Source organism: Patiria miniata, unplaced genomic scaffold (assembly GCF_015706575.1).
Source record: "Patiria miniata isolate m_02_andy unplaced genomic scaffold, ASM1570657v1 HiC_scaffold_22, whole genome shotgun sequence".
NCBI lineage: Eukaryota > Metazoa > Echinodermata > Asteroidea > Valvatida > Asterinidae > Patiria > Patiria miniata.
In genome coordinates, this window is record NW_024037061.1 from 3,627,860 (window position 1) to 3,641,856 (window position 13,997).

At 40.3% G+C, this 13,997-nt stretch overlaps 1 protein-coding gene across 1 annotated transcript; it reads left to right on the forward strand.

The window, feature by feature from the left end:
* The first annotated feature begins 672 nt into the window (after positions 1-672).
* On the forward strand, positions 673-11,408 carry LOC119730987 (organic cation transporter protein-like). Its single transcript, XM_038204069.1, has 10 exons — positions 673-1,272; positions 3,723-3,826; positions 4,928-5,082; positions 8,091-8,259; positions 8,666-8,807; positions 9,171-9,259; positions 9,381-9,589; positions 10,128-10,236; positions 10,887-11,096; positions 11,216-11,408. The coding sequence occupies exons 1-10, from the start codon at positions 787-789 to the stop codon at positions 11,343-11,345; spliced, it is 1,803 nt and encodes a 600-aa protein (XP_038059997.1). The 5' UTR covers positions 673-786; the 3' UTR covers positions 11,346-11,408.
* Positions 11,409-13,997: the final 2,589 nt, after the last annotated feature.

A 13,997-nucleotide genomic window follows, 5' to 3' on the forward strand; every position in this document is an offset into this window, starting at 1 on the left:
CTAAAATCTAAAAAGCGATTTACAACACTCAAGCAAACATACTAGATAAAAACAGGAATAAAGAGGTATTTGCCAATAAAAGACAACGATCAAACCTTTGTACATGGAAAACACCAAAAATACTACTAATTCACTGCATTCAAATACTGTTTAAAAAGATGAGTTTTTAGACGACTCTTGAACAAATCAAGTGTCACCAAGTCCTTGACACATGATGGCAAACTCCATAGAGAGGGAGCGGCATCACTGAATGCTCTGCCACCGTACGTGGAGGTCCGTGGAGGTGGATATAGGGTGCCTGCAATATCATGAGCGATGCAGACCGTAGTTGGCGAGTGGGCCGATAACGATGTACCAGCTCCTGTAAGTAGGATGGTGCCAGTCTGTAGCGTGCACTGCTTTAAATGTGAGGATGAGAGTTTTGTAGATGATTCGCTGTGACGAATCAAGGGCGGCACCCTTTACCTTGAGTATAACAGCGGTCAATATAAACCGCTTATTTAACTGGTGGGCACTAGTGGCATTGCTTACATATCAAAGGCCAAATTTTATCTGATAAAGCAGACCTGATTTTTTTCCCCTCTTGCCAAAGTCTTATCGCATCTGATGGGGTTTAATCTAGTCATTAAGGTCACCGCTTTGTTGCCTAGATTATATAAACGCCCACTTTGGCATGCGGCTTGGACCATAATAAAATCGAGCCTTGAACTGGGTGGTTATATGATGCAGTGGACCGGGCACTAGTGGAAGTGAATAGTTCTGACTCGAGTGAGATTGACCTTCAATATGGCAGATAAGGAGAAGGAGGCAGGGCTGGAGCAAACCAAGGAGGCAGAGCAGGAGCAACCCAAGGAGTTTGATGACATCCTGAACGCTATCGGTGAGTTTGGGAAATGGCAGATCGTGCTGTTTTTCCTGGCCTCCTTGATCGGCATCATGACTGCCATGAACACGCTGGCCCAGGTTTTCTACGCCGGAGAGTCCGACCACTGGTGCCGCGTTGCCGCCTGGGATGAAGCCAACTGCACCGGCACGGCCAAACCCAACGACTGGGAGTGTCTCGTGGAGAAGCGGGATGCATCCATCCCCCTGGTGACCGACAATAATGGAGATCGCGTCTACGATAGCTGTGTCATGTACGATGTCCGAGGGGAGACCTACGTCCCAGGAGTCAACTCCAGTTTCTACGGCATTCCGAATACCACGAAGTGCGTTGATGCGGATGGGTGGGTGTACGATACAAGACAATATGAGACAACCATCATAAACACTGTAGGTACACAATTCGTAGTTTTAAACTGAGGACATTCATGTGTTCTTCTTTTAATTGTAGGTTTTGTAGCACCTCTCATTGGTTTTGTACTTTTTTTTTCAAAGGAGGACTGTCATCTTTTTGTGAGTCCTCGGTCAGAAAAGGAGTTTCCTCACATGTCCCCGATTTTTACCACGAATGTTTTTAAACGAGGACTGTCATCTTTTCATGATGTCCTCAGTCAGAGAAGGAGTGTCCTGAAATATCCCCGATTTTCACCATTTATGTATATGAACACTCTCCAAAGCATTTTGTCAGTTTTTAAAACTTAATAACAGGTTTTTGGGCCGAGCTTGATGCAACTGAAAAGCACTTTTTAAAATTAACTGTATTTATATTAGTATTGGGTGGTTAATTTACAGTAAGCCATGGGAATTAGCCATATCCATTGGCGTGTGGTTCTGCATATACCAATGACATTTTGAGTCATTTCACACAACGTCTGCTACTGCAGTTAGTCTAATATTACTGAGAGTGTGTTATATTAATCGGGTTCAAAATGTGTAACAACTTGCAAATCCTCTGCCCTCGATTCAAGGTTAAAAGGCTATGAACTTTAAAAGAAGATGCAACAGCTGGCTAAATGATTGCTCAGTTTATTTATAGAACAGTTAAAACGATCGCGTACAAAGTTCAAGCTGCCAATGTCAAAAGTCCATCAAATGCCATAGTTTGCAGGGGCAGATATAGCTTTCAGGAAACGGGGGGGGGGGGTAAATTTAAGGGGCACGCCCTGCTAGGGGTGGGGGTTGGCTCCAGCGTCGCCGCGGAAACACACACCGCAATTATTTTTTATGTCATTTTAAAGCTTGGAATCTTAACTTTATCCCTGGTATTGGTTTGATTTCAAAAGTGGTTTGAAATTATTTCAAGGAAAATCAATCATGCGCATTTGTTTTTCTAATGTGGAAATGGCTCATCTTGTTCATGATGTGACAATCCCGTTTCCTTTCACTTTTTGTGTGTCCTATTCTTTTCGGTTCACGTAGACTACACCTAAAATAGAGTCAAAATATTGCTCTTTGTTTCAAGTTCAAATTTCAAATCACGTGCAAGTATGTACCTATTCAAAAGACGCGCTCCAAGTGTGACTCGAGTTTGCATCTGACGAGTTTGTGCATTTTGAACACGAAGAACTAAAAAACTCTTTTAATTATCAAACCAATAATTGCCAGGGATAAAGTTCAGATTCCAAGTTTTAAAACGGTATAAAAATAATGGCGGTACGTGTTTCTGCGCCGACGCTAGAGCCTCACAAAAAAGTTGCGGGTATTTTGGGACGGGCCGTTTAAGATCATTTGCTTTTCATGCATTTTGTTTGTTTTCGAAACGAACACTACTCAAAATCCAAAGACGAATGTTCAGAACTTAACCTGTTGAAATATCAGCTCAGTGGATATTTCACTTTTCGAGAAAACAGTGAAAAAATGCACAATCTTTTGATCTCGAAATACGATTTTGTCTACATTTATCTTTTTTTTTTGCAAAAAAACCCAGTCAATTGACTGATCGTTGGAAATCACCTACATTTCTTGATTTCTTCTAAATGACAGCAAGCCAGACGGAATAATTTCACGGGGTGTTTAGTGCCAATGCGATCTTTAATGCATATAAGATTTTTGATTATAAGTTGGTAGGTTTCTTTTGGGATAAATGCAAATGATCCTGCCATAAAAGAAAATACAAATAACATGTATTCTTAGTACAGCCGATTGGTGATAAGATTGTTCAGTTTGATGATGAAGGCATGAAATTTGGCACACAGTCAGAGTATGTCATGGGAAAGATATTTGGATATAGGGCCATCCCAGATTTGTCCTTTGAAAAAAAAAATCATGAAATAACAAGACATTTTCAAAATTTTCAAAATGGTGACCATTGCATGTTATTCAATAATGTTTTTTTTTTAAGGACAAATCTGCAATGGCACTATTGCAAAATTTCTTTTTCATGACATACTCTGACTGTGGGCCAAATTTCACACGTTTATCATCAAATGAACAATTCCATGCACCAATCTGCCTGACTGTTTGGCAGAACGCGAACCGACGCCCTCCACAAAATCCAAAACATCCAACAAAAATCATGGGCACTACTCCGCTTCATGCTATAATAGGGCGACAGATTTTGCTAACTCCGTCCACAATAGGGCGACACACCTTATTAAGGCGACATATAACCGTTGCCCTTTTGTAGTTATGACCCTAAGGACAAGGAATTTTGGTGTCGCAAACCATCTAGATCGATTCCTCGTGGTCCAATCAGTAAAATTACCGAATTTCGTGAAAAAAAAGGATAAGGTAAACTTGGATTAGGTGACAGTTTAGGTTTGTGCATAAGTTTATGGGAAAGTCGCCCTATTATAGCAAAAAGAGTATTTATTATAACTTTTGTTATATTGTTTTTGCAGTTTGATCTGGTGTGTGACGAGTCTGGTCTGGTTAGTCTAGCTCAGTCTATCTACTTTGCCGGCCTGCTCGCTGGATCATTCATATTCGGGTCCTTAGCTGACTGGTAAGTGCGTAAGAAACTTTCAAAGTCATGTCACCGATCATCCGGTTTTAAAGGTCCTCATTTGTTTTTGTCTTATGAAAGGCAAAGTATGGGTTTGATTTTCAAAAGGGTTTGAAAATGATTCGTGTTCAAAATAATAAAGGCATGTCAAAAACAAACTCAACCGATTTCAAGGAAAATCAATCATGCGCAGTTTTGGTTCATATCATGTTCATGATGTGGCGATCTCGTTGCCTTTTACTTTCTGTGTTTACTATTCGTTTCGATCAACGTAGCCTACACCTTAAATGAATTCACAACATTGTTCTTCGTTTCAAGTTCAATTGTGGAATTCACGTGCAGGTAAACTATATGTACCTAAATAATGAAAGGTTTGCGGAAACACCATGTACGAATAATTTCTCAACTAAGAGAATGGTTCTGAAAAGAACCAGAGGTATAAACTCGACGTTCCAGAGCATACTGACCGGAACGTCGAGTTTATACCTCTGGTTCATTTCAAAACCATTCTCTTAGTTGAGAGATTATTCGCACATGGTGTTTCCGCAAACCTTTCATTATTTAATATCTCCACCATGCAAAGCTCAAATCTTATTTGAACTATGTACCTATTCAAGAAGTGCGCTCACGAAGTCACTCGAGTTGCATCTGTTACCGCATCATCGAGTTTCCTTGAAATCGAATAATTTTAAAACTCATTTAGCTATCAAACCAATACTCATAATATAATAGATAAAGTTCAGATTCCAAGCTTTATAAATGGTATAATAATAATGGCGGAACGTGTTTCCGCGACGACGCTATGACCTCGCAAATAAAGTTGCGGGTATTTTGAGACGCGCTGTAGTTTTGCCTCGAATTAGATTCTATTATATAGTGTTATGTTGTTGTCAGTAATATATTAGTATTAGAATTCCTTGTGTTCTGTTTTGTTTTTCAATAACGATAGCTCATGGTTCGCCCATCACATTTTGTCCAAAATGATGACTGATGAACCAAACCGTGAAAGGTCAATAGTCGAGACGCCCATTGTGCTTTGAATAGTATTTATTTTTGTGTCATCTAAGAAGTTTGTATTATCTTTTCTGGAACCATGTGCAGTCTCGGCCGAAAGCCGACAATCTACCTGGCCACGATATTATTCCTCGTGTCAACTCTTGGCAATGTGTTCTCACCCAACATGATCGTATACATGATCCTGAGATTCTTCGTGGCTGCCGGCGGTTTGGGGGCGTACCTGGTCGCCTACGTCCTCGGTGAGTAGTGTCGTTTGTCCTCGGTCTTTCCAAATGTCCTCGATAATATGATCGCGCACATGGTCCTGAGGTCTTTCGTGGCTGCCGGCGGTATGGGGGCATACCTGATTGCCTACGTCCTCGGTAAGTAGTGTCGTGTGTCCTCGGTCTTTCCAAACGTCCTCGATAATATGATCGTGTACATGGTCCTGAGGGTGTCTTGGTTGCCGGCGGTATCGGGGTGTACCTGGTCGCCTGCAACCTCGGTACGTTTTGTCGTGCGCGTCCTCGGTCTTTCCAAACGTCTTCGATAGTTGTGTTCACTGGCGCTTGTGTGATGGGCATAATGCTCATGTCCACGGTAGGTCTTTGTTGTGCGCTCTTTCCTTTTAGCATACCAAGCAATCTCTAGCTCTCGGTAGTTGTATAGGTGTAACTTTTGCTATACATCTTTATACGTCCTCAGTTTGTTTTTGTAAGTCCTCTGTAAGTAAAGGTACTAGTGGGGCGATTGCAATGTGTTTTCGGCTTTGCACGTCCTCGGAAGGTCTACATTAATAAAAAATGTCTGCTTGAAGTAGTAAAGCGAGAAATATTTGCAAAGAATTTTATCGGACTTTTTATCCATACAAAGGAGTAGGATTTTATGATAGAAGAAAATAGTGAAAAATGTGCTCTATCCTAAATGCAAATTTAAAAGCTATTTTAATAAAAAACAAACGTCATTTTCTGAGTTTTTACATTAGATGAGTAAACTTTTACACATCCCCAATTTTTCTTTTTTTCACCAAACTTCCCAAAAATTTCCCACATTTCCCCAGAAATTTCATATAATGTACCAGCATTTTCTGAAAAGTCAAGTGTTTGTAAATCTGAGAAAAAAAGCATTAGTTCATTACCTCCCATGGAAGCTGATATGGGGTTCAACGTTTTAAAAATATATACTTGGCGAAAACTCGTTCGAACTGAGATTTAATTACATAACGGGTGGAGCTGTGAGTACACAATCCGTATCTATGGACTCTAATCGTCTAAATAAGAACGACATACACGCTTTTATACAATTGTACCAGATAAAATCAGGTTAGCCAATATGTTCATGGGAAGATTAGGATTCAACACGTACACGAGTCCAAATTCTGATCAGCCGATGATATAAATTTTCCACTGTGTGATTATCATTTGGGAAAACAGAATTTTGTTGATCGGACATTTTGAAATTTTCAAAACAAAAAATATCGTGTTTCTGAAAAGGCTAACACGTGTCGCGGTCTCACTTTTCCGGCGTGCTAGCTTCTCCGGTTGGATTCGGTGGTTAATTGATTGCGTCATACACGCGCACACACGTTTGTTTATGGTGTAAATCGAGGATTTTCTATTGTTCCTCATCATTGATCTTTTGTTTATATCTTACTTTTTTTGCAACAACTCCCATTGGTTTTGTACACGTTTTCTAATCGAGGTCGTCCTCGATTTGACTCCTGTCCTCAGTTATTCGTTGTGGTTTCACGTGTGTCCTCGATTGATTTTCTATTGTTCCTCATCATTGATCTTTTGTTTATATCTTACTTTTTTGCAACAGCTCCCATTGGTTTTGTACACGTTTTCTAATCGAGGTCGTCCTCGATTTGACTCCTGTCCTCACTTATTCGTTGATGTTTCACGTGTGTCCTCGATTGACACCATAAACAACATACCAGCGCCCATTGGCTTAACACGCCACTTGGCACTACTCCCGGTTCGGTTCCAGTACTACTCCCTGTGCAGTGGGTGTGACTTCAGTTGAAATGACGTCACACTTACGAACCAATAGGTCATATTTGTGATCGAATGAGGGCGCTGTAACGGAGCCATATCTCATTAAATCAAGCTCACAAGTCAGCCTCGACTCCAGGGGCGCGTGCTCGTTCCTTACACTAAGGCATGATGGGAAACAACATCCACGGGGCACGAGGTTGCTCACAAGTTTACTTCAATAAGGCCAAAAAAATTAATAGTTCTGCTTCCGGTTTCCCTACCTACCCTATTCTGACAGCCCCTACCCCAATTTTTTATTGGAAAAATGAGAAAAAAACACCTAAAACCATCACTTTATACCTTTTACCCTTGACTACACGCAGATGCCTCCATATGATCGTACACAAAAAAATTGGTAAACAAAAATTCCCTACCTACCTACCCTATTTTCGAATGTCATGTAATCGGAAGCAGAACTATTTTTTTGTTTGGCCTAAAAAAATAAGGAACTGTAAACATGTTATCTGTGAACTAGAACATTTTATAATCTGGTGTCATGTCTGCTTGTTCCCTAATAGCGTCGAATACAGCGCCCCGCCCCACCCCAAACCGTCATATTATGTGGCTCGCTCCATTACAAACAAAAAAGTACATTAACAAATTCGCGTTATTTGTATATCATGTTCACAAGTTATTTCTATTGTAACAGATTATTGACCGATACGCATTGATGAATACTCTTTAAATCCAATCAACGAAAAGTTGTAAAGGAAAACAGACAAGTATCACCATTCTCATTTCAGACAAATACAAAAATACCTGATTTATTTCTCATGTACAAATCACACAATCTGACAGTAAAAATCATGTATCAGTCTTGACTCAAAATAAATCTCATTTGTATTTGAATGCCTGTGTGCAGTCTCTGGTTGGTTGTCACTCAGCTGGATAGCTTCAAAGCATCCAGCACTCCACGGACAGCTGTAAAAATGGGTTCTTTTAAACATGCATTTACGTCTGACAGCAAGGATCCATTTCGATAATTCTTTTCCACCTTCAGCTCATCAGTAGAAGAACATTCTCGTTTAATATTTGTTTCATTGATATATCAAAATGTAACTCCTTTTTAAGGGGAAAATATCATTAATCTTCTTCACTGGTTTTATAGAGGTCAACTTGTCCGCTCTACAACAATGCACTGTCATTGATACCGAAGTGAGGGCGCTCTTTGCAACCCTCTAGCTTGATTTGAGACAATAACAGCTCCTCTTTTTAATTCCCTTCCCTGATAGTCGCTGAGTTTGTCGGTCCGAGCAAGCGAGTCCTGGTCGGCATTTCCATCCAATTCTTCTTCGCCACGGGTCTGACGATCTTGCCACTTCTCGCCTTCCTGATCCGCACCTGGAGGTTCCTACAGCTTTGCATTTCGGTTCCCATTGCCCTGTATTTTCTTCTGTACTTGTAAGTGTCCTCTCAGAGTCACCTTAGCCAAAAACAACCCACTAATTTTACAAATCAAGTGTCTGTGTTTTTTCCATCTAAAAAGTTGACAGAGTCAACTGTCCGAACGGCAAATGAGGTACACTTTTACTGCGACTTAAGTGCAGCAATTTTACAAATCCAGGCTTCGTTGCTGTTTTGACTCCAATCTTTTCCTCGATCTCAAGAATCATTTAATATCCAAACCAACCGGAAAAGCTCTAAGATGTGTGACCTTATACATAATTTGAAAAAAAGACGATGGTCCAATAAGGCTTGCTACATACATATAAAGCCGAAGCAGCAAACATAACTGAGATTTCGAAACCTCTAATGAAAACTGCAAATTTATGGCATTCATTGACATTCTTATTTTCTTCATTTGTAGTTATATGCCAGAGTCAGCACGTTGGCAGATGTCCAAAGGCAAATTCAGACCGGCGGAGAAGACGTTGAGGAAAGTGGCGGCCACAAACAAGAGGGAATTTCCCGAGGAAATGTTCTCACCCGAGAATATCGCTACCTCAATGGTAAGTAAATGAAGAGTGAGTAATTGAGACTTAAACTGTTTGCATGTCCCCGATGACGAACAGAGCACAGCGTTCGAAACGTCGAGTATAAACAACTGGTTCTTCTCAGAACCACAGAACTCAAAAGAGGTAGTATACACATGTTGTTACCGCAAACCGTCCGTTCTTTGAAGAGTGTTTATTAAGAAACTGAGTGGGTAAGTACGCCCTCAACGGTGAAAATGAGGCAGTGCCTGATATTTCAGGCCATTGGACGCCATCTTGTATGAAGAAATGCAATGTAAATCACATCAGCTGTTTAAGCCAAACAAAATATTACAAGTGACGTAATAAAAGTTCACCTTTTTTGAACAATTTTAACAGGAAAAGGCGTCGTCGGGACAGCAAACGGCCGTCGGACTGTTCCGCACTCCAAACATGCGTATCAAAACGTTGAATATAATGTTCAACTGGTGAGTTAAAAAACAATGCAGGTCCATTCAATCAATTTATCAGTCAGTACAAAAAAATAACTTCACCGCTTTTACGAAATGGCGCCTCATATCGCACTTTACCTCCATTTTGTTCCTGCAGGTTCGTGAACAGTCTGGTATACTACGGTCTTGGCCTCAGCACGTCAGACCTCGGCGTAGACGACTACATGGCTAGTGCCATCGCGGCACTCGTCGAGTTCCCTAGCTACGTCTACTGCATCTTCGCACTGCAGTACTTCGGCCGCCGCATCAACCTGAGCGGTACCATGGTGATAGGGGGCGCTGCCTGCATCACCACTGCTTTTCTGGGTAGGTCAAAGGCATTGATCTCCATATACACAGACTGGATAGGACATTGCGCAGTGTTTGTGCACGAATGCGCGGCCGAACAATGGCGGCGCGTTTACTGTCAGACGGGTAAATGGAGATCATTGGTCAAAGGTCGAGGCCATTTGCATAAATGTGAAAAGAGACTGTCGCTGGTTCCCTTTGGTTGAAGCGGGATAAGATACGGATTGGATACCAGGCAACCAGACCATTGCAGCGTTACTACTTGGTATAGGCCTAACCATAAGGAAGCAAAGTTTTGCAGTTTGACTTCATCAAACTACACTAATATCAATTTTTGTTTCAAATGTTTTAAATTGTTTTGTTGTTTTAATAATTCGGTAGGCTACTTTTGGGATAAATGCAATGACCCTATATGCCTTTAAGGTTTCACATTCCTTGGCTGACAAGTGGATTCTGTTTACAGCCCTTTACTAACTTCCTTTCTTTGGAATATCATTCTGGCATTTTTCTCTTACCTGAACCTTTATGTCACATTCTGGGTTCTTTTTCATTGCAGAATTGGGGATTACGCGGACGATCATCGCCATGATTGGAAAGTTTTGTATCGCTGGGTCGTTTGCCATCATCTATGTGGTGTCGGGCGAAATATACCCTACACCTGTCAGGTATGCCTCTACAAACACTCTTGTTTATTGTTACATAATGGTTACTTTTTGGGGTTTAAGTTGAGTTTAGGATGTCGCAATCGATATCATGCAAGATAAAGGATAATGCGCGGGTCTCAGGCAATCTCGAGACAAAAACAAAACCAGGCAAACCTTGATTTCTCATGATTCTCTAAAGTATTTCCATAAACCGTCGTAAAATGTTGTGGGTTGAACTTCAGGGTTTCCTAGGAACATTCCTTTCTCTTGCAAAATCCAACACCATTATGGTAACTCAAGACCTACTACTATTGGTCTCTGATTATCGTAGTATGCCTGACTCCATAATTGAGCATAATCGATTTACTAGTGCAGTTCTCACTCCAACAAAACTGCAGTTGGATTTTGAAGGGCTGTGTTGGTTAGGGTTAACGTTTAGTGCATTCGGTTGCACCGAACCTGGGAGTCGAGTTGTCTCAATGGACGACTTACCCTAACAGACAACTTGTCTTCCCATTATGGCACGTACGGCGTCCAGTTGTTACAACGGTCGAATTGTCCCGAAGGTTGGGCTAGTTTTCAATTATTAATGATGAGTGGTTCCGAGCATAGTTGACCGACGGTCGAGTTGACTAACTACCATTTTGTTTTTGCACTTTTTACCTTTTTAGGAGCGCGGGGATGGGCTTATCCTCAGTGACGGCCCGTATCGCTGGCATCATCTCCCCGTTCATGTTGGAGCTCGAGTCGTTCTGGAAACCACTCCCCTTCGTCTTGTTCGGAGTTCTGTCGATTGTTGCCGGCCTGCTCGCCTTACTGCTTCCAGAGACCAACAACAAGAAACTTCCCGAGACACTGGAAGAGGGAGAAGAATTTGGAAAGTAAGTTTTTTTTTTTTTAATAATCCGTAATTGATTATCAGTCTTACTTCTTTTGCTCTCATCATTATCTATGAAATACTGACCACTTTTGTTTCTGTTTTTCTTTCTTTTCTTCAAAGGCCTAAGTGTCTAGGAGGCGGCAGCGAAGAAGCGGACGATGTTGCCATGGTAACCGTTGCTATGAGCGTCATAGATACCAAGCAAGGACTAGACAATGTTGCATTCGAAGAGAAAGGAACCCAAACTTAAACCAATCATCCGTTTTTAATTTTTCAGCAAACTGCAAATGATTTTCAGGCATGGATCCGGGGGGGGGGGGGGGAAACCCTCCCCCTGCTCTGTCAAAAAAAAATTCATGAAAAAAAAAGTGAAACCCCCCCCCCCCCCCTGCTCTTACACCAAAACATTTTTTACTGGTAATAAAAATACTGGCAGAGCCAGCTTGTTTAGGCGGTATATGTACACTATTCTGTGATATAGTGTTAATAAGCGTCGGATTTGAACAGCGCCCAATTTGAAAGTACAAGCCCTCCCCCCCCCCCCTATTGAATTTTGGAAGCCAAGTGTCCGGAGAAAAAACTGTCCACATTTCAGATTTTTTGCCGATGAACCCCCCCCCCCAGCGAAAATTCCTGGATCCGCCCATGATTTTGTTGTAATGAGTACAAGCCTCATCACTTCGGTTTCGTCTTAGATTTGTCTACATGCACCACTGTTTTCAATATTTTACGTAACTTGTGTGGGATAAACAAGCTGGTCCAATTTCTGCTTGAGAACATAAAATCGCAATAAAATGCAACCAAATTTTATAAGAAGAGGATCGTGAATCACTTTCGATCCGGCGCGAGGTCGAATCTGGAACGAAGCCAAGTTTTGGAAAATATACGTAACTGAGGACGTAGACTGATCCACGAGGTAAAACTAACGTGCATAAATGTTGCAGTTCTTTGGTTTTGTAAATAATGTCCCTGTTGGCCGCCATATTGGATGGCCACCGTACAGCCGATAGAATTATTGAAGCGTATCATTATTGCTGCAGTTATTCACGTTAATAATATTATTTAATTGAAATGTAACTCGTGTAAGCTTTTGGAGTAGTGTAGTAGTATAGCAACTGCACACTTCGTTCTATACGATTTTAAAATAAATTATTGCACTGAATACAGTATTTCCAGAATTTTAAAATTTTTCAACTGCTTTTCAGACATTTATGGTATTTATATAGTATTTAGTTCATTTTTAAAGATAAGTTCAAGTATTAAGATTTGTGTTATTGCTTATATTAAGCACTTTGTTGTTTTATTTAGCATGTTAAATATTCCCAATGTGAAATGTAGCCTAAATACCTAAAGTTTTATTATACAAATAATGAATGTTTGTGAGTGCAATGGTAAGAATAATTTCATGAGGTGATGTTCATTTCCACGAGGCGAAGCCGAGTGGAATGGAACATTTCATCTGTCACCGAATGAAATTATTCTTTCTTTTGCACGAACGTGAAACATTCATTATTTGTTTTATATAACACCTGAATAAATCCTCGTCATCTGATTGTTTGACTTTTAATAGCCAATTTATTCAAGTTAAAAATTGTTTAAAGTTTGACGAGTTCAGAGTTATCATATTCAATTTTTCTCAATTTAAAACTTTTCCATAAGTTTAGAACTCAAACAGTTTAATAAGTTCAGAACTTTTATTGCCAATTTAAACACCACAGCGCCACCTTCGGCAACATGTGCAGTGACAGTGCAATGGTATACTTCTAATCACAGTGCAATAGTACTTCCATTGCACTGTGCGCTGCGCGCCACGCGCGCGCCGTGCATTGGTACGCATAATTCAATGACATGTGATCAACGATCCACCAATCAGATGACGGGGATTTATTCAGGTGTTGGATAAATTGTGATATCGAAGCAAAAATGTCAAAACCTCTTAGATTATTTTTTTTTTCTGCTACAGCGTTTATGTGATGAAATTCATTTGTTTTGTGAATTATACTAGGCCTACACAATTGTGTGTTCACGGTAACCCGACCTACTTGGATTTCTTTAGGCAACTTTTCGACCTCAAATAGCTTTTATTGCCACATGTAGCCAAAAATTAAAATAAAGAATATAGCGGAAACGATTATGTTACTGGTTAATTAAATAATTAAACAGGTTAATTTAACACCGTTAAAGGTGTCCTCAAGTAATATCAAGTAAGCATAAAATACTGACCGACAAACACACACAAAAAAGTTTCAAAATTTCAAAATAAATAATTTTTAGGGCGTTACCGTATTACGCACCTTTTTTTCTTGGCCCAAATTACAAAAGTCTATTCTATAGGGAACATTTTCCTGTAAAACAGTGCACAATAAAAATGCACCGAAAACAAATTGTGCTGTTTGGTCGAGCTTTTTAATCATTTATAAACCCTTATATCAACGATTAAAAGATGATTTACACCAGCAATGCATTTCATACTACATGTTTTCAAATCTGATTGTGGTATGAAGTGGAACGAGTGGACAGTTTTTGGAGAAATCAAAACAAGAATAAGATACTGACTCACGCCCTCACGCGTCCCGATGAGCGGGAATGACTGATAACTATTTCCTGGGGGGGGGGGGGAGGAAGAACGATTGCATACAAAGGTGAACGATAAACGACAAATGATCATCCTATCAAATCTCAAAGTCCGGCGAATTTCAATAGGCTGCTTGGCACAGAAATCAAAGTCCGCCAAATCTAAATTGTTGCATTGATATGCAAACTGATCTTTACTGATTGAGTTAATAGCAAGAATAGTTTAGCTTTTACTAAACTGAATCGGGTACCGTAAGCCTATTAGGTTTTACCCTCTAATCCTATAATTTCCTACACTGAGCTGTTCTTCAATGACTATCCAATCACA